This window comes from Dama dama, chromosome 25 (genome assembly GCF_033118175.1).
Source record: "Dama dama isolate Ldn47 chromosome 25, ASM3311817v1, whole genome shotgun sequence".
Classification (NCBI taxonomy): Eukaryota; Metazoa; Chordata; class Mammalia; order Artiodactyla; family Cervidae; genus Dama; species Dama dama.
The window spans coordinates 43,305,251-43,325,279 of record NC_083705.1 but is presented as its reverse complement, the minus strand read 5'-3'; the positions used below and the strand labels follow the sequence as shown (position 1 = coordinate 43,325,279).

Here is a 20,029-nt window from a genome sequence, read left to right as displayed (position 1 = left end):
TGCTATTCAATCTACATGAGCTTTCCTCTCAGTGTATACAATGAGATGAAATGTTAATAATGTCAATGTCTTATTCACTGAAAATATGACTTTCTTTCTTGCATTAAATGGACAAATACAAAATAGTCTCTTGGTGGGAGAACTGGGAAACTGTTGAACAGTGAAGATTGTTGTAGATATTTGCAGGTAGCCCTGGGTGGATAATAGCACATTTTGAGAGCAGTTGCAGGTCCTTTCCTCTATAAATGTCACAAGGGAAGCTTAGCAAAGGATAACAGGAGAGTTTTATCTAGAGATCACATCTTTCCTGACTTTACTGTTGGGCATCCCCTATGACTTTCCTCTGAGAGGTGATTTTGTTTTCATTTGTTTAATTTGTAAATGTGTTTCCTTCCACTCACTAAGGTTTTCTCTTCAATGGCAGAGTTTGTTTACATGAGAAGTCCATCTTTAGGGAAAGGAAAGTCGAAAGAGAAATGAGCCCTACTTCCTCCAGTGGCCATCCCCTGTGACCTCTGCTTCTCCAAACACGTGAATTCTTGTGAGATATGAGCCGCATAAACTCCTCATCAGCACAGTTAGCCCACAGAGATAACCTTTACTGGGCTTTAGGACTCCATCTTTCTCTCATCAATTCTTGCAAATGAAAAGCTACGAGAGCTCATGTTAGAGAAATCCATGCACCGTCCACGCATCTCCTTTCCACAAAATGAGTGTTTATTTGCTTGCCTATTAAGTTGTTCGTAAAGGACAGATGTCAATCTTTTTGCTTCCTACCTTCCTCTAAATGGGGCTTCCCAAGTGGTGCAGTGGTAAAGAATCTGCCCGCCAATACAGGAGACACAGGAGATGGGTATTCAGATGCGAGTTTGATCCCTCGGTTGAGAAGATCCCCTGGAGAAGGAAATGGCAACCCACTCCAGCATTCTTGCCTAAAAAGTCCCATGGACATAGGAACTTGGTGGGCCACAGTCCATGGGGTCGCAAAGAGTCGGACACAACTGAGCTTGCACATACACACATGCACGCACGCACATACACATTTCTCTAAATAGCTGTGAGCAGAAATGTTTAACAATTGAAGCGCTGAGGAGTTGGTCAGGGAGCAAACTAAGATGGAGACTAACCCCTGCAACCACTATCACCCCAATTTTTCATTCAGCATCAAAGATCTCAGTCTCATCTTCTCCCATCAACCCAAGTAGGCCTCATGTGTTTCAGCTGTGTAACCTCAGGCAAGTTACTTACCCATTCTGTGCCTTAATTTCCTCTTCAAAGAAGCTGGGGATGTTTAATTTTAATACCTGCCTCTTAGGGTAATTTTGAGAAGTAAATGAGTTAAACTATTAGAAAAATACTTGATACTTCACAAGAACATGATAAATGATAGTTATTGTTAGTTATTAATAAAAATCCTCCATTCCAGTTAGGTCATTTGCACTATCCCTCAGTCATGCACAAATATTCCCAAATTTTATTTTGCAGTCCTCACTAGCTGAAAAGCTCTCCTTTCTCCCTCCAACTGGGAAGTCCATACAGAACAGCACTATCCATTAGAAAATGCAAGCCTATATGAAATTTAAGTTTCTTAATATGGCCATTTAAAAAGTAATAAGAAACAAAGGAAATTAATTTCAATAATATATTTTTAACCCACTGAATCTAAAATATTGTCATTTCAACACATAATCCATATAAGTATTAATTAAATATTTTACACTTAAAAAACTCCATTGTCCATTTTACACTCACAGCACTTCTCAATTCAGATGAGCTGCATTGCAAGTACTGATTAGCCACCTAGGCTAGTACTACTGCATTGAAGCTGAAGTTCACAGGTATATAGAGTAAGCAGGTGGCCCAGGGTTGCCTGTCAGCTCTGTGAGCTGGGTACCTCCCTTACATAATGCTAATCCATGCTGAGCGTTTACTATATGATGATGTTACCGAACCACACTTGGGTCCTCTTATTGGGCTCAGTAAAGTCAATCCACTGATACTGGGTTGTGGTGAAGGGAAGTGCAATGTTTGTTGCAGGAGCCAATCAAGGCGTCCAGGGTAGCTAGTGTTTAAAAGTCCTGAAGACTTTCAGGAAAAGGTTTTTAAACATGTATGGGAAGGGGTTGTGTGTAGGTTGTGTGACCAGCTAGCTCCTGGACATTCTTCTGATTGTTTGGTGGTGAGGTAATCAGGAGTCAATATCATCAACCTTCTGGTTCCAAATGGTCTGGGATCTGTGTGCTTGTGGGCAGCATACAGTTAACATCTTCACCTGGTGGGAGTTTCAGTTGCTGCAAAACAGCTCAAAGGACATGGCTCAGAATATTATCTATAGCTCCTAAAGTGAAGTGAAGTGAAAGTTGCTCAGTCATGTCCAACTCTTTGCAACCCCAGGGACTATATGGTCCATGGAATTCTCCAGGCCAGAATACTGGAGTGGGTAGCCAGTGGGATCTCCAGGTGATCTCTCCAACCCAGGAATCAACCCAGGTCTCCCACATTGCAGGAGGATTCTTTACCAGCTGAGCCACCAGGGAAGCCCTGGAGGGGGAACTAAAATTCCTTGACTTCTTTAAATGGCTTAACTACTATTATTTTATCTCATTTGACTTTTTTTTTCTTTCTACATTTTTTCACTTCTCTGATTACATTTATTCTTTGACTAAAATTTTTCTGGGCTTCCCAGGTGGCTCAAGTGGTAAACAATCTGTCTGCCAATGCAGGAAATTTAGGCAGGAGACACAGGTTCGATCCTCAGGTCAGGGAGATCCCCTGGAGGAGGAAATGGCAACCCACTCCAGTATTCTTGTCTGGAAAATTCCATGAACAGAGGAGCATGGTGGGCTACAGTCCATGGAGTTACCAAGAACCAGACACAACTTAGCAATTGAACACACACACAGAGTTTTTATACAGCCAGAAGGCAGGCTGAGAACATTGGGAAGTGGGGGTTCTTGTACTGGAAAGGTCCCATAGGGTCCTGCTCAGTTACAATGCCAGGCACCATTGCTGAGGATACATAGCTCATTTCTCCTTTATGACCGCCCTCTTAAGTCAGTACTTTTATCACCCCATTTTACAGATGAGAAACTAAAGACTTAAAGAGGCAAAAATAGCAGCTAGTGATCAATAGAGGCAGGATTTGAATGGCTCAGTCTAGCTCCAGAATTTGTTCTCTTAACCCCTGTATGTTGTCCCTTAGGTGGAAGCTCTAAGTCAAGGTCTGCACTCTCTGTAGGGTTCTCAGAAGGACGTGTGAACGTTCAGCAAGTTGGCACCATTGTGCAGTTTTGTGAGGAGTGAGAATGGCTGTGAACAGTGTCTTCTTGGGTTTTCCCATGGCAGTTCTCACAACTAGTTGCCCTAAAAATTTATATTTGTTTATTTTGTGAACAGATTGTGAATAGATAGAATCTGTGCTCTCCTGACCCCTGGGAACAGGGACTGTGAGGGGAAGGCTTGTTTATGAAACATCTGGCAGGCAGAGTCCTTGAAAATAAACTCCTATGTAGGAATCTTTTCTTCACAGTCAAGGCCATGCAAGGAAAAGCCAGTGATCTTGAAACAGCACTGAACACTGGCCCTAAAAATGATCTGCTTGCATTTATCAGCAAGGACCTGCAAATTTTTACCTGTGATGTCAAATCAAGATGACATTTTGGTAGGAAATGTTCACTCATTTTTATATGTCTTGCTTCCAGTGTTCAAACGCTGTTAGTTTGCATAGCCAGCAAGCTTCCACTTTTTCTGCTATTCGTAAACTACTGTTTCTCATTCTTCTTTTCTTTCTTTTTTTTTTTTTAAATCAATCAAGGCCAGATTTCGACAAGAGTTGGACCTCAATCCAAGAGCAGATCCAGATGGATTCCATGGTTATCAAGGGCCTTGATCCTGATACCAACTACCAGTTTGCTGTGAGGGCCGTGAATCTGCATGGTTCCAGCCCTCGAAGTCAGCCCAGCAGCACAATCCGAACTGCCCGTGAGTACCGCAGCCTCTCTGAAGGACAGACAGACAGACAGACGTAGCTGCCTTGCTGGGCTTGCCTCCTGAGGACCCAATTGACCGAGGTTTCTTAGCTCCCCACAGCAGGGCTGCCTGGGGTGGGACTGTCCTCAGCCTTTCATTCTGCGGTTTTCTCAGCCCTTTGGAAGTGCGAGGCACTCAGCAGGGCCAGGCTGGTTCTGTGTACAGGAGGTCAGCTGAAGGTTTATTTTTGCATTATCCTTAGAGAATTTGAGGTCAGTTTTCTTTCATGAGCACAAAACAGACTACATACCAAGATGATGTGCAGCCTCCCAGCCCCACTCACTTTTCATCTTGTAAAAAGATGGGTTTAGCTTTGAATCATAGGAGAAAAAATACTGATCCCAGACCCATCAGGGTTGTCTTCACCAGGAAATCAAAGATGCCCAAGGAAAATCGGTCACTCTGAAGGATGGTCAGGGAGGATTCAAGCTGGCTAGCAGGCTGATGTGTAGCTGGGGGTCCCGCCAATGGCATGGGTCCCGCCATGTGTAGCTGGGAGTCCCCCCAGACCTCTCTGGGGAAGGGTTAGGCCAGTCCATCACATCATCTGGAGAGTCTGTGAAAAGTCAGAGTGTGATTATGGTCTGGGGTTTAAGAAGCTCCCACATGATTAAAGAACTGCATTTTGATTGCTTAGTCCACTTTGCCAATCTGGCTTGGAAACCTTTGTCTTTTGGAAGTGGGGGGTACATGTACGTAAACCTAGCACCCTATGTCTTGGGGCGATCTCAGAGCTATTGCACCTCTTTTGTCTGAAGACTGTAATCTCTTCAATTTTGCCAGTTAAGTTCTTCCAGCTTTTTGTGTCTAAAGAGCCCTTCCATCATCCCTGGGTCCTCTTCACTCAAGAACGGTGCTCTCCGAAAAGAAGCTAACTTGACACTTTCAGAGGCTTGCCCCTGGCCAGCACAGAGCCCTGTGTTTATTGATTAGCTGATCTGAATAAACTCCTTCCCGCTCCCCACACTACACTTCCTTGCCCACCTGCTGTTTCCAGGGGTGGCAATTCACCAAGTTCCCTAAAGCCCCTGGAATTCTTGCTCTTCTGAAAACAGCTCTTACCTTAACCTTGAATGTGAGGGCTCTTTCAGATTGAATTGTTGAGGGATGTGGTGGGGCCACACCCTACACACACACACACACACACACACACACACACACACACACACTATGACAACAATCACCCAGCAACTGTTCTACTGCTCGTCTTTAGAATTTAGAAGCTAAAACTCCCCTCTCTAGAAGAAATGTTAACAATTTTATCTCCAGTTGAAGCAGGGCCACCTTCTACTCTTGCTGGATGAGACCTACGCTGTAATCTTTGGTAAAACTTGGTGATGCATGGCCAAAAATTGGGGCGACAGTAGCTGAGTCAGGCCTCAGGGTCTGCCTGTGCTTGGAGGCAGGTAGTTTGTCTTTTGGTGTTCTAACTGAGCAGGCAGTCTGCGCTGCGTGCCCACCCGCCCCTCCCCGGCGTCCAGCTCTTCTGCTTCCGTTTTGTGAGCTGCCCCGTGCTCACTTCTTTCCTTCTATCCCTAGTATCTCCTTCTCCGCAGAGACAAGAAAGTAGAAGGATGAGCTAGAACAGCTGGCTTCAGGGGAGGGGGCTTGAGTAGGGCATCTCTTGAACTTTTTTTTTAAACTGAAACACTAGACTGGTCTTGGAGTTTCTGATAATTATTTCCCCATTGGTGGATGCCAGCTTTGTGAATTAAGCAGGATAAGGTATGTGAAAGTGCTTTACAGATGTATAACATTTTGCAACAATTGGTCTCCCATGTGCAGTAAAATTTTATCATTTCAAAGTAATTGTGTGCAGGGAATGTGGCTGATTCAGTGAAAACTCAACTGTGAAATATTCTTAAATCCAATTTAACTGTTTTTACATAAATATGGTTACTCAAGTCAGAATAACAGAAATGGAATTTATTAAGTGGCCTGTTTCATGATATGTAAGAATGTGCTATAACTGGTATTTCAGTTGTGATATTTTTGTTGTGATCATTTTTAATGTTTTAGAAAAGCCTGTATTCTGACACATTCATACTTCTTATTCTGCTGTTTATCTGGACTATTATTTTACCTCCAAACCCACTATTCCATATATAAAAATGCCTAATTACCAAGTAGCCCTTATTGGAATTACAGTAACCGACTATCAGAGGTACCACTGGGAAAGACTCCTAAGAGCTGACACCATCTGGAGCACTTACCTAGGAAACCCCATTTTAATCCTTGCAAAAATCCTGTGCTTCAGGAATAGCATCCCTTTTTATAGATTTTCAAAAATTGAGTCTTTGAAAGATTGTGTATTTAGCCAAGAATAATAATTGCAAAGGCAGGATTTGAACTTGGGTTTGGCTGACTGCTAAAGCCACTTGTGAGATTCAAATTAAACAAGGTTCTTATTCTTCTAGTGCAGAGTAGCATAAGAAAGGTAATGTCAGCAATTCAATAAAACACAGGGACAGTCTTTGTAGAGTCTATGGACTAAGAAGTTCTGACAGCACAGAACAAACCTCTAAGGATTTTTTTTTTTTTTTCAAAACCTGTAAGCCATATTGTACATACCAAAAGGTGAGTAAAACATTCATACAGGTCTGAAATTCTTCTGGTAAGCATGGGTATAGCCCTGGTAGGTAGTTTATAGCTGGCAGCCCTTGTGATTGGTTAGACCCAAGGCAAGAAGCTATTAAACATTTTGAACACCTCTTAAAGGAATCTGTGAGATGAGTATTTCCACATTTTGGGCTTCCCTTTCTCACAGCTCCTGCTTTTCCTCACCTCTAGATCTTTCCTGCATGGACTTTTTCTTGGTTCATGCCCACTTTGCTCCCTGAACAGTGAACCTCAGAATGGACGTTCAAGTTGACTATCAAGGATCAGAAGACCCCATGGGAGCCCTTAGATTCCCCACCCCTCTACACCACCACTTGTTGGGTTCCTCTGTCATCTTTTTTATGCCTGCATTCACCACTTTTCCTTAAAAAATATAACACATCACCCCATTAACTTGCAAAATGTTGACTTTCTCTGGACCTATTAGTGCAGGACCCTGTTAGCGGCTTAGTTGCTCAGCTGGGGTCAGTTGGCAGATCTCGGGGGCTCTGAGTCTGTAGCTCAGAGCCAGGACCAGTGTTTTCCTTCACTGGTGCACAGCCTGCATGAGGAAGAGGGAGGGTTTCGATGGCTTCACCAGGGAATTGTGATGTGTGTTCAGCATCCACACCTTAGCTCCACAACCTTCCAAGTAGAACAGGAAGGAAAAATCCAGGTGTTTTATTGCAGATTCTCTCCTGAGAACTAGATCACTTCAGACCTTGAATGATGAAGATGCCAGCCATATTGAGTCCATGCTCTCAGCAGAGATTTTTCCACACATCAGCTCCTAATTCTGTTCCTCTAAGGAAATATAGAGAAGATGAAGATCACTATCCCTCACTCTTTACCCCATCCTACTAAACCTGTTTTCTTCAAGAAAGAATTACCACCAGCCATTGTAATTTGCCTGTGGTTCCATGGCATTCTTTTTTCCTTTGGTTGATCTTATAAATGAGCCAATCAGAACAGGGGGCTCATGGAACCTCACGGACACAGATGCACAAGTGTGACATTGCAACAAGACATGTAATAAGACTCCACATGCCTGGTGGTCACTTATTTTCTGGGATCCAAGCTTTCCTTGGATTAAGAAGGATGGGACAAGTAATAAAGGATATGAACTGTAAACAGTAGAAATGGCAGAAGTCAGAAGTCATGTGTTTTCTTTTTTTTCCCAATGACAAATGAAACGAAAGTCACTCATGTGTAACCAACTCTGGGATTATATAACCTTCCCTGGGAACAGAACTTTGTCCTACCACCCTAAAGCATTTAATTTCTCGTGTCCTATCCTCATAATATAAGCAGAGAAGGAACCAATAAGTTTTTTGGTGACGTGAAATTGGTATCCTCAGGGCAGTCCGTAGTGAAAGGTGTTTTTCTGTTCCCAGTAAAAGTCATTTTCCTTCATTTTGCCTTGGGGCTTATGCACCTGCTGTTTTCTGTGATTGGAACTCTCTCCCCAATCTTTCCATGTCCCCATGACCTCCCTCCCTTTCTTCTTTTAGACCATAGCTCAAATGTCACTTCCCCAGACAAGCGTCTCTAAACCTCTCACCCTGTTTCCTCAGCCCCATTCCCTGCTTCTCTACAGCCCTTTCACTGCCCAAACGATGCGATTCTCTGTCTCCTCCACCAGGATAAGCTCCATATGGAGTTGCAATGACTTATTCAGTGTCGTGTTCCCAATACCCTGTACAAAGTAGGTTCTCAATCAACATCGACTGAGTACGTGAATGACTGAATTCGAATTCACAAGCCGAGAGCCTGTGACTACTTTGGAGACTGATAGCTTTCTACTGCTGCCATCTGGGAAATTCAAAGGAAGATGTGAGGAGAAAGTTGGTCTAGAGACCCAACAGGCCAAAAATGGGTTTCCCCATTGGCAAGGTTCATAGGGAAAGTCAAGCTCCCAGATTTGCAGTGAGACATAAGTAAGAACAAAGTAGAGTGAGAGAGTGAGGGAAGAAGGAAGGAAGGAGAAGAGGGAAGGAGGAAGAGGGGAAGAAAGGAAGGACAGCAAGGAGGAAGGAAGGGAGAAAGCAAATCTGGGAGTTTAAGTTCAAGGCAATGACTCTTTCAAATCAAGTCCTTACTTTACTCCTGTGTTCTTTCTTAATCATTAGAATAAGCTTTAGCATTTCTATGCTAAATTAGAGTAGATTTTCCTTTTGGTGCTCATATGTCTAATTGTGGACTCAGATCCTCAGAGATTATGTAGGGAGGTATGATGGTGTTTGGTCTTTGCCATACTCTTCTCCCCACAATCCATGTTCTTCCAGTTTCAGAAACTTCCTCTTCTGCTGAGCTGAGACAATCCAGCCTGGCCCCAATCAGTCAACTTTCTCTAATACTGTAAACCTGATTCCATGGTGTTCCTTGCCTCCCTACCAACCCATCTCACTTTTCCTGTCTCACTGCCCTGCTTACTCAGACATTGCTCTCTGTTCAGTTGTTGCTGGGTGTATATCTGTTTAGGGGGAGCTTTCCTGATAGCTCAGTTGATAAAGAATCTGCCTGCAATGCAGGAGACCCCGGTTGAATTCCTGAGTCAGGAAGATCTGCTGGAGAAGGGATAGGCTACCCACTCCAGTATTCTTGGGCTTCCCTTGTGGCTCAGCTGGTAAAGAATCTGCCTGTAATGCAGGAGACCTGGATTTGATCCCTGGGTTGGGAGGATCCCCTGGAGAAGTTTATGCCCTTTTGTCATGCAAGTGTCTTCTGGATTTTGCCTAGTTTTGCTCTGAGATTAGAACGTTTGTAATTGTCTGACTCTTTCCAGAGACCAGCTGGGCATGCTGGGGCTCCTGGGTACATGTTCTCATACATGTAGCCACAAAATAGATGTCCATTATCCCCAGTCACTAGAAGGGCTTGTGTTTGATGGCAGTGCCCTGCATTGACCATAGTCGTGAGTAGCGAGGAAGCCAGTAGAGACAGAGGCTGTGGCACCCCTAGGGATGGGAGGAACATTCAGGAAGGGACTGGACGTGTCTTTTTCCACAATTCCCTGACTTATCATCCATTACCCTCTGGCAGCTTTCACACAACCTTTGGTCAGTGTCTATGAAAAGTTCTCACCAACCTTTCAAAGCTCCTGACTGCCCACAAACACTCTACCTTTGCACAGAGCAGGATCTGGCAGCCGTGGCTGTGTCTGAGGGCCAGGGGAACTGTCTTTCATTACCTCATTGTGAGACTTTCTTGGAAAGTCATTTAATCTCCCTGGGCCTCAGTGTCCATATCTCTGAAAATGGGTACAGTAATGTCTGAGGCAGGTAATATTTTCTAATTCTCAAGATTATTTTGAGAAGATACATGTGAAACAGACATTGTGACATCGGCCCACTTTTTTCAAACTGAAGGTGAGGTTGATACTCATTTCCTCCATGCATAGGTACTGAAGAATGGTGTGACTGACCTAGGCGACCACCAGCTGGTGTGTGGCTTTTTCTTTATGACTCTGTGTCCTGAGCTGTTCTCCTAGGACTCGAAGTCACTGAATCTTCAAACTTTCCTTCTGCATCTTCTTCACTGTCAGCCTTGTTCTAGGCTTAAGGAAATCTTATGGCTGGTATGATCTCTCTAGGAATCACCCTTATTGCTGATATGGAGTGAGTTTTAGTGGTCTGCTGAGGTCAAACCAGCAAGATTTACTCGCAAAATGTGACACAAAATAAGCAAATTCTATTGAAAAAATTGTGCCAACAGACTTGCTTGACATAGGGTTGCCACAAACCTTCAATTTGTAAAAAACACATTATCTGTGGAGTACAATAAAGTGAAGCACAATAAAGTGAGGTGTGCCTGTAGACTGTATATTTGGTCAAGTGGAACATTTTCAGGGATATGAAAGTTATCTTAAGTTTGGGGTTGCTGATGTAGAAACCCTGGCAGAATTGGCTTCAGCATGGGCCTAAAAATTTATTTCAACAATCATGTGTTTTAGAAAAACAGGTGGCTGTCCAGATTTGGCCTATGGGATGTAGTTTGCTGATCTCTGTAGGACAGTGCTGGGGTTTTCCCCCAAAATTTTAGGAGATTCTCCAGGAAGTTTAAGAAATCCTCTATTTTGTAGCAATTTTGTCAAAATTGCAATGGATTAATTAGTGCATACTAAGGGAATTGTCCCCTTGATAGAAATTCCTGTGACTTAATTTTCACATGAATGTTCTGAGATAAAGAAGAGACCTGAAGAGCCTGTAACCTGTGTTTGGACAGGTTTGCAGTGTTGTCAACAGAGTGGGTAGGGGGAGAGGGAGAGAATAAAGAGGCTTTGCTTGGCATTACTCCAGAATCTTGGGACAGGCCTATAAATTGGTGAGCTTCACTGATTTGTAAACCTTTAGAATGTAAGATGAAAACACGAACAGGAGGAGGAAGAAATCATTTGTTTCCCTCCTCGCCTAGACAGATCTGCATGTTAAATGTGTAGTTTGTGCATAAACAGAATTTCAGGTGTGATTTTACACTTAGGTGCCCTTTGAGGTAATCGCTCCATTGATCTGCTAATGCCCCAATGCCTGTAAAGCTGAGCCACACTCATTTGTGCAACTTTATTGGTTCTAAAGGGAATGATTCACTTTGCTGCTTAAATACCTGCTACCTATTAATTGCTCTTCCGAGGCCTTTCTACATCCTACATTACCATCCATTTACTTATAATCGGTGCGCTGATGTTTTACCCCCTCTGGCTAGAGCCAGAAGAAAGACTAAAACAAATGAGAAGAAAACATAATTTTCCGAATAATTGGCACTTATGGTGCTCTAGTTTCAGCTGTAGCATCTTTTTGATCAGTCAGCTAGTGTTTCTCAACCACACGGTGAACAACCCATATACTACTTATTCCACTCTGGCTCAGTGGATTTTGAAACATTAATATGTTGACGTGAGTAACACACAGATGTTCTTAGCTATTTTTCCTTTTGTTTCCTGCTATTTCCTTATTATCCATTTTGTTCTCTTTCCTTTATATTCATCATTTCATAGTTCATCTTTTCTGCTCTTGGGAGCACTCCTTGCTCTTACACAATTCTTCATAGGGATTGTTTCTTTGTATTTAAACCTTTGAATCACTTAGCTGTTTTGATGAGCCAGGAGGGCTGCATCCCTGGTTAGGCACAGAGAAGGGAGTGGCAGAAATCAGCTCACCACAGTGACAGACGTGTGGGAGGGACACAATTCCCACCGGCTGAGTCTGATGGAGCTTGTCTGATTCTGCCACCAAACAGGAAACAGAGAGGTGCAAATAAGAAGGAACCTAGGGAGAAGGATGACTTTTCTAATGATCTCAGGTGTCTCCCGCCTCCCAGCAGGAAACAGAGGCTGTGCGTGCTCAGTTGCTAAGTCGTGTCTGACTCTTTGCTTCTCCGTGGACTGTAGCCCACCAGGCTCTTCTGTCTGTGGGATTATCCACACAAGAATTCTGAAATGGGTTGCTATTTCATCCTCCAGGGGATGTTCCCAACCCAGGGATCAAATCTGCATCTCCTATAGCTCCTGCATTGGCAGGCAGATTCTTTACCACTGAGCCACCTGGGAAGCCCAACAGAGGCTATGTAATTGGGTAATTTGAAGTGAGCTTAGTGAAGGGACTGTGCAGAAGTTTGAGTAGATGTAAGGAAACCAAGAGGGGGCAATTACCAGCTTCCAGAGATAGACAGGGAGGTCAAGTGTTGTGACTTTCACACATGTGTCCCATGACAACCTCCTTGGGAGGAAGTTAGAGAACAAATACTCTGACTCTTTTCCTCTCTCCTTCACTCCCCTGCTAGTGTGTCTGCATAGGCAGATACAGCAGGAAGTCACAGGTCTGCCTCCCAGGACCCAGAGCAGAGAGAGGCAGATTAGAGAGGGGACTCTTTCACAAGAAGTAATATTATCATCTCATTTAATAAGAGAATGGTACCTTTTACATGGATTGCAAAAATATGGCTTATTTTTGGTCTTTCACTCAGCACAGATCTTATCTCATTCTTCTTTGCCTGTGTAGCTTTGTTGACTGAGAAAAAATGCACATGGGAGTTGTGAGTTAAGTTTTATTTGGGTGCAACATGAGGACTATAGCCCAGGAGACAGTATTTAAAATAGCTCTGAGAAACTGCTCCAAAGAGGTAGGGGATATGTGATTTTGGTGAAGGGAGAGTACATGCAATCAAGCGCACTTTTTTTTTTCTTTTTTTGCAGAAGGCTGCTGCTAGTCACAAGGAGTAGATGCTACCACGAAAGATTTTAGTGCTTTTGTAGATATGAAAAGATACAAGAACTGGGCTCATAAAATCTTCTGAAATTATCTCTCTGAAGACCTGGTCTGCCCTTTTTTCCCAGAGCACAGAGTGTTTCATTCCTGATTTCCACCCTGAACTCTTTTCAGGGGATGATGGGGGTCAGCAGAGGCCATGATTCATAATTTAATCCTTTAGAGGTAGATGGCCAGTGCCGATTTGTACTAATAGCTGGTGGTTTATTTCCTTGAACACAGGAGATAATGAGGTTTCACAGCCAATATTCATTTACCGAGGGTTTGTAAACTCATAGAGCTGGAAAGCACTGCCTCCACATTCAGCACCTGAGGGAATGGAAGCCCAGAGCCCTGTCACGGTCACTTGGTGACAGACCGTGGGCAAGATCCCAGGCTGGTGAATACCTTGTTTTCAACTTGATTCTTAATGTCCATGGGATTCCGATTTTCTAAAGAATATTGGCTTCTCAAGTTATTTTATGATATACCCACTTACTCTTTCAAACATATGTTTCATGCCCACTATGTGCGAGGCACTGTTTCAGATGCTGGGGATTCAGCAGTGAACAAAATCGACAAAAGGAATCCCCATGCTCACGGACCTTACATTATATTCAGGGCAGGCAGAAGGTGAAGAGATAACATTAAAAATGTAGGTAGCGTGTCAGATGGTGAAAGAGCTGCGAAGAAAAATGAAACAGGGAAGCCTGTGTACAGTCAGAATAAGCCTCCTGAGAAGGTGACATTTGAGTAAGAAGGAATGGGTGAACTTTCTGGATAGATCGATGTGTGGCCATTGATCTATCTATTGTCTATCCATCCACCTGGAGGGAGAGCTCGAATGTAAATGCTAAAGCCCTAATGCAGGATCATCCAGGAGTGTTCATGGAAGGGCCGGGATGCCAGTGTGTCTGGGTTAGGGGGTTGTGAGGGTGAAGAGTGGAAGGAGATGAGGTCAGAGAGAAGGGAAGTCACAGTTGGTGGAGGCTGATTAGGACCTTAGTGGAGGCCATTGGATTTTGAGTTTTCTTGGAAAGAAAGACTGGGAGACTGGGAGAGTTGGAGGGCAGGATGGACTTGACCAGAGGGGCAAAAAGACCTTACTTAGGTTTCAGCAAAATCGCTCTCATATACGAGAAAGAAGGACTGTAGACGGGCAAGGATAAGAGCAGTGGGATCATTAAGGAGACCATTGCAGTAATCCCAAAGCGAGATAGCTTTTTTATTGTCTCTAAATAATAAAAGTAATCCATACTATGATTAGAAAAAAATATGAGCAATATATGAAAAAGTGAAAAATCAAGATGAAAATGTTCTCTAGTCTTAGCATCCAGACATAGCCATTATTAACATTTTGGTCCATAATCATCCAGAATTTTAAAAAACCCAACATGAGATCACAGTGCATATACTGTGTAACAAAAAATTATTCTGTTACACAGAAAAGTGCAACAAAATACTGTGAAAGTGTTAGTCGCTCAGTCGTGTCTAACTCTTTGCAACCCCATGGGCTGTACCTACCAAGCTCCTCTGTCCACGGAATTCTCCAGGCAGGAATACTGCAGTGGATTGCCATTCTCTTCTCCAGGGAATCTTCCTGACCCAGTATTGAACCAGGGTCTTCTGCACTGCAGGCAGATTCTTTACCATCTGAGCCACCACTCAGTCAGTCAGTTCAGTTGCTCAGTCCGGTCTGACTCTTTGCGACCCCATGAACCACAGCACGCCAGGCCTCCCTGTCCATCACCAACTCCCGGAGTTCACCCAAACTCATGTCCATTGAGTCAGTGATGCCATCCAACCATCTCATCCTCTGTCATCCCCTTCTCCTGCTGCCCTCAATCTTTCCCAACATCAGGCTCTTTTCGAACAAGTCAGCTCTTTGCATCAGGTGGCCAAAGTATTGGAGTTTCAGCTTCAGCGTCAGTCCTCCCAATGAACATCCAGGACTGATCTCCTTTAGGATGGACTGGTTGGATCTCCTTGCAGTCCAAAGGACTCTCAAGAGTGTTCTCCAACACCACAGTTCAAAAGCATCAGGGAAGCCCCAGATACTGTATACATCTTATACATCTTTAAATATAAGTAATTATAGATCTACATCATTAATTTTAGTGACCACAGTATATATTATTGTCAAACTCTACCACATTTATTTAACTAATTCCTTATTGATGGACTTTTACATTGCTTCACTATAATATATAAGACTAGGCCCCTTGATGGTTCTCTTACTTATCTTTTGGCTTGTCCAAGTCTGTGTCACCCCTTGGATATCTCTTTGAAGGAGGGTAGGTCAGGACTGTTAATCATCTCTCCTTATGTTTATCAATGGATAGACCAATATGTGCAGTCAGTTCATAATATGGATGGCATTTGAAGTCCAACTTTCTTCCTGCTATTCTAACCATTATTAATTAGATGTTTTGATACATAGTATCCATGGGGCTTCCCTTGTAGCTCAGTCAGTAAAGAAACTGCCAGCAATACAGGAGACTGGGGTTCAATTTGGGTTGCAAAGATCCCTTGGAGAAAGAGATGGCAACCCACTCCAGTATTCTTGCCTGGAGAATCCCATGGACAGAGGAGTCTGGGGGGGCTACAGTCCATGGGGTTGCAAGAGTTGGATATGACTTAGTGACTAAACCACCACCATCCATACTAAAGCATGGTGTTCATACACAATTTGGGGACAAAAATCTTAGCAAAAATCACCTGCTATGAGGATGTAACTACTTTTGAAGTTCAGGTCTCACATGAGAGGTTTTGGTGATTCCAGCTCCTCCTTCCCACTTGCATGGAGGGTCGTTAGTGTTGCCAACTAAATCGAACCATAAATCTAACCATACTATCTACCATATTTTCAAATGTAAGTGTATGTCCCCTGTGGCCCAGTGAGATGTTTTTCCCAGCATTAATTTTGATCCCATGGTTATGGAGGAATCCCAAAAACCCATAGATTCTGAGGATCACAAACATTAGGGAATGACCAACAATTGCTTCTCAGGAGGATGAGTGAAGACCAATCCCCAGGTGGCAGTAGTTCACAAGTCACCCAGCAGATGGCGATAGTTCACAGACTTTCAGAGCCTGAGAGCCCTCTAGCCTCATCAGTTTGAAGTCTCTTGAGGTGACTGAGATGAGGACGACGCAGAGAGGTTCCATAAGTTGCTTCAGATGATTGACTTCTTCCATGGTTAACTAGTTCCACTGAAATGAGAGAAGGCAGCTAATTTTAGCTTTTAACTGTAATGGAAAGAAAAGTCTGCAAGCAGAAAGTGAAGTCTCTTCTGTAATCTGAGACTTTGATAATATCTTATAATCAAGGCCAAGCCCTAATGATAAAACAAACTGATTCAATAAATTTATCTCTAAAATAAAGTGAAATAAAGGGCTGTGAAATTCAGAGAGAATTAGAAGAATGAAAAATGGAAGAGTGCAAGATAAGAAAAACTACAAACAACTGGAAATTAAGTTGGATTTTTCTTGATTGTTTTCACATCAGACATCACCATTGGTCATTCCCTACATTAATCTGGAGACTGTTTTGGTGATGTTCAAGAAAGTAAAGAGTTTCGTTTCTGAATCTACAGTGATTATGTCTCTTGCTTAAACATTCATTTGGCAATTCATTTTTTAAAAATGTGTATTAGGTCTTAGCAGTAAGTAAGATACTGCCCTCGTGGATCTTACATGTGTGAGAATAAGTCCCTGTAAGGAAGAAGAGAATGAAGTAAATAATTATTGTATTAGCCCACATGAATATCGGGCTTCCCTTGTAGCTTAGTCGTTAAAGAATCTGCCTGCAATGCAGGAGACCTGGGTTCGATACCTGAGTTGGGGAGATCCACTGGAGAAGTAAGTGGCAACCCATTCCAGTATTCTTGCCTGGAGAATCCCATGGACAAAGGATTGGCAGGCTACAGTCCATGGGGTCGCAAGAGTCAGACATGATTTAGCGACTAAATCACCACCACTCCGTGAATAATATATCTTTAACATTATGTATTAAGAGGAAAAGAGAGGGTTTAAGAGGTCATGGAGGGTGCAGGAGCTACTGTTTGAGATAGGCGACCAAGGAAGGTGTCTCTTCAAGAGAGATTTGAGCAGAGTCCTTCCTTGTGGAAGGAGCAGCAGGTGCAAAGGGCCTGGGGTGAGAGCAGGCTTGGGATGTTCTACAAGCAGTAAGGAAGACAGTGAGTGAGACGAATGATAGGGAAGTGAGGTCAGAAAGGTAGTCAGAGGCCATGACTCTGATAGAGGTCAGAGGTCAGAGGTCAGATCATGTCCAATCTTGTTCTGGTGAGGACTTAGGGTTTTATTCTAAGTTACATGCAAAGATCTCAAAGTGTTTTGAGCAACAGAATGTTGGTCTGATTCACATTTTAAATGCGATCACTATGGCTACAGCGTGTGGAAATCAGCAGGGAGGAAGGGAGATGAATAGAGAGACAGTATATTGCTTGAAGGAGAATATATATGAAAAGGAAAGAGAATCAAACCCAAATTATGGAATTTGGGGGACCCACAGGTTGTTTAAGGACCCAGCCAAGTTCCATGATTTTCTGATAAGGAACTATCACCAGATCGTATGACTAGTTCCAGGTCACTGTTAGTTGCCAGGAAAGTTAGATTCACGGCACTTTCTGTCCAGCGCTCCTGGTGTTTCCCTCCCTCCCCTCTGTGCAGAGACCCCTCTTGCATGCATGATCAGGCCTTTCCAGGTAAGAGCAGTGCCGCCTCTTACCATCTGACGCTTCATTTCTCACCCATCTCCTGGGGATTCGTAGCTCCTTTTTAGAGCTGAGAGACTTTTGTTTCCATGATCCCAAGTGGGGACCATCCCCATGAATTTCCTGAGATGCTTCCTCCGTTGCAAGACTTTATGTCTTTCAGCTGGAAGTTCTAGGATTCCTTCTCTTGGTGCTTCCAGGAGCACCTTCTGATTATGACCATGTACTGAGTCCTGCTGCCCACCCGCCTCGTGAAAACCCTGTGTTTAGACTGATAGCATCTGTGCAGTCAGACAGTGGTCCAGAGGGACCTGATTGTAAACCTGATGGAGATTAAGGATCTTTGGGGACCAGTGTTTCCAGATCTTCTGTTACAATAGGCTCCTGCAGGATCTTTGTTTTAGATCTTTTCTCGTGCATTTCTTAAAGCTGCCTGAACGCTCAGCTTTATCTTGGGCACCATAGACTATGGTTTTCACTGAGGGAGATTGTGTCCCTTACGGGACACTAGGCAGACTCTGGAGACATTTTTGACTGTCTCAGCTGGGGAAAGGTGCTCCTGTCACCTTGGAGAGAGAGGCTGGGGATGCTGCTAAACACTCTACAATGCACAGAAACCCACCCACAAAACACACATACATACACACACCAAAAAGTGATTCAGCCCAAATTATCAGTGGTGCTGAGGCTGAGAAATCCTATTACAAGTCAAAAATAAAATGAGAAAATCTAAGCCTTGCTCAAAATAAAATGGCTGATTTAGAAAATTAACTGACGTTCAGAAAATCAACTTGAGTGAAGAATTTTTCTCAAACTTTTTTGGACGGCAGCCCACAGTAAGAATATACAATTCTCACAGCAGCCCAGAGCACACAAATATATCTCGAAATACGTGTGTGTGCGTGCAAATGCCTCACAGAGCAGTACTCATGGATGCTAAATTCAGAGCTTTGTGTGTTTCATTTGGTTCCATTTTTGAAAACTGTGGTCAGGTCCCAGTGAGTTATTTTTACTCTCTGCTAATGGGTTTAAAATGTGCAGCTTGAATAATACTGAATCAGATATATAAGGAAATTGAATACAGGTTCATATAAACAACATATCAGCCCTTTAAGGCACAGAGTGAGTGTGGATTCTGTATGAAAGTCACCAAAAAGGATCAGCCCTTAATTCCACAAATATTTTTGCCCCATCCTTGTCAAAGAGAGTTGAGCCAAGCCTTCCCTTCCAAGGTTCAGGATCCAGTCCAGGGAACAGACACGTGGCGGGCAGCATTCAGAGGGGCCTCTGCCGCACGGGGAGGAGAGTGGTTCGTTTTGTGGATCTGGGAGCTGGGAGGTGGGCTGGCAAAGATGCCACGGTGATGTGTTGTTGGGCATGGCTGGGAAGAGTTGAGTGGGATTTCTCCAAAGAGGATGGGAAACAGGAGAATCCAGGCAAAAGGATTTCTGGGTTGAGTGATGAGGGCGATCTTCAGGGATGCACAGGAGCCCAAGAGATAGAGGGCGCAGAGTGAGAAGGCAGGAATCCCCTGCAGTCTGCAACTGCATGCATGCTCAGTCGTGTCCGACTCTTTGCCACCCTGTGGACTGTAGCCCTCCAGACTCCTCCGCCCATGGGATTCTCCAGGCAAGAGTACTGGAGTGGGTTCTGATTTCTTCTTCCAGGGGGTCTTCCCGACCCAAGGACCTAACCGGAGTCTCTGGCATCTTCTGCATTGCAAGCGGATTCTTTACCCCTGAACCACCTGGGGCTAATGTAAAAGCATCTCCATTGGCTGTTACTCTCCTGATCCTCACTTGTTTACAGGATCAAGGCCACACCCCTTAGCCCAACATCCAACATCTTCCACGGTCTGGCCCCACCAGCCTCTCTACCTTGTTGCCTCCTTGGCCTCATAGCATGAGGCCTCCACCCTGGCCAGTGGGTCCTAGCTCCACTCACTGTCCCCAGGAGGCTGCCCGCTCTGTGGTGGTGGTGATTTAGTCGCTAAGTCATCTCTGACTCTTGCGATTCCGTGGACTATAGCCTACCAGGCTCCCCTGTCCATGGGATTCTCCAGGCAAGAATACTGGAGTGGGTTGCCATTTCCTTCTCCAGGGGATCTTCCTGACCCAGGAATCGAACCCGGGTCTCCTGCATTGCAGGCAGATGGTTTACCAACTGAGCTACGAGGGAAGCCTGCTCTGTCCCTTTCTCTTATTCCGTTGCTCAGCAGATTCTAGATGGTATTTTCTCAGGGTGTAGGTTTCAAATCCCTGCAGAAATTCTTCCCTTAGAAAGAGACTCATGGTGAGCCCACTGGATAATTCCATTTAGACAGTGGATTCTCGGTGTTGGCATGTCATGATCTTCTCTCTGGTGGAGAGAGGTTTGTGAGGCTTCAATGCTTGGAGACCCTCAGTGGCACCCCTGGTTCCTCCT

At 43.9% G+C, this 20,029-nt stretch overlaps 1 protein-coding gene across 1 annotated transcript in view; it reads left to right on the top strand.

The window, feature by feature from the left end:
• The window catches only part of EGFLAM (EGF like, fibronectin type III and laminin G domains), a 191,142-nt gene that overhangs the window by 96,516 nt on the left and 74,597 nt on the right, over window positions 1-20,029 (top strand). The window contains exon 7 of the mRNA XM_061129917.1: window positions 3,815-3,981. Within this exon, the coding sequence (XP_060985900.1) occupies window positions 3,815-3,981 (167 nt within the window). The remainder of the gene's footprint in view (window positions 1-3,814; window positions 3,982-20,029) is intronic.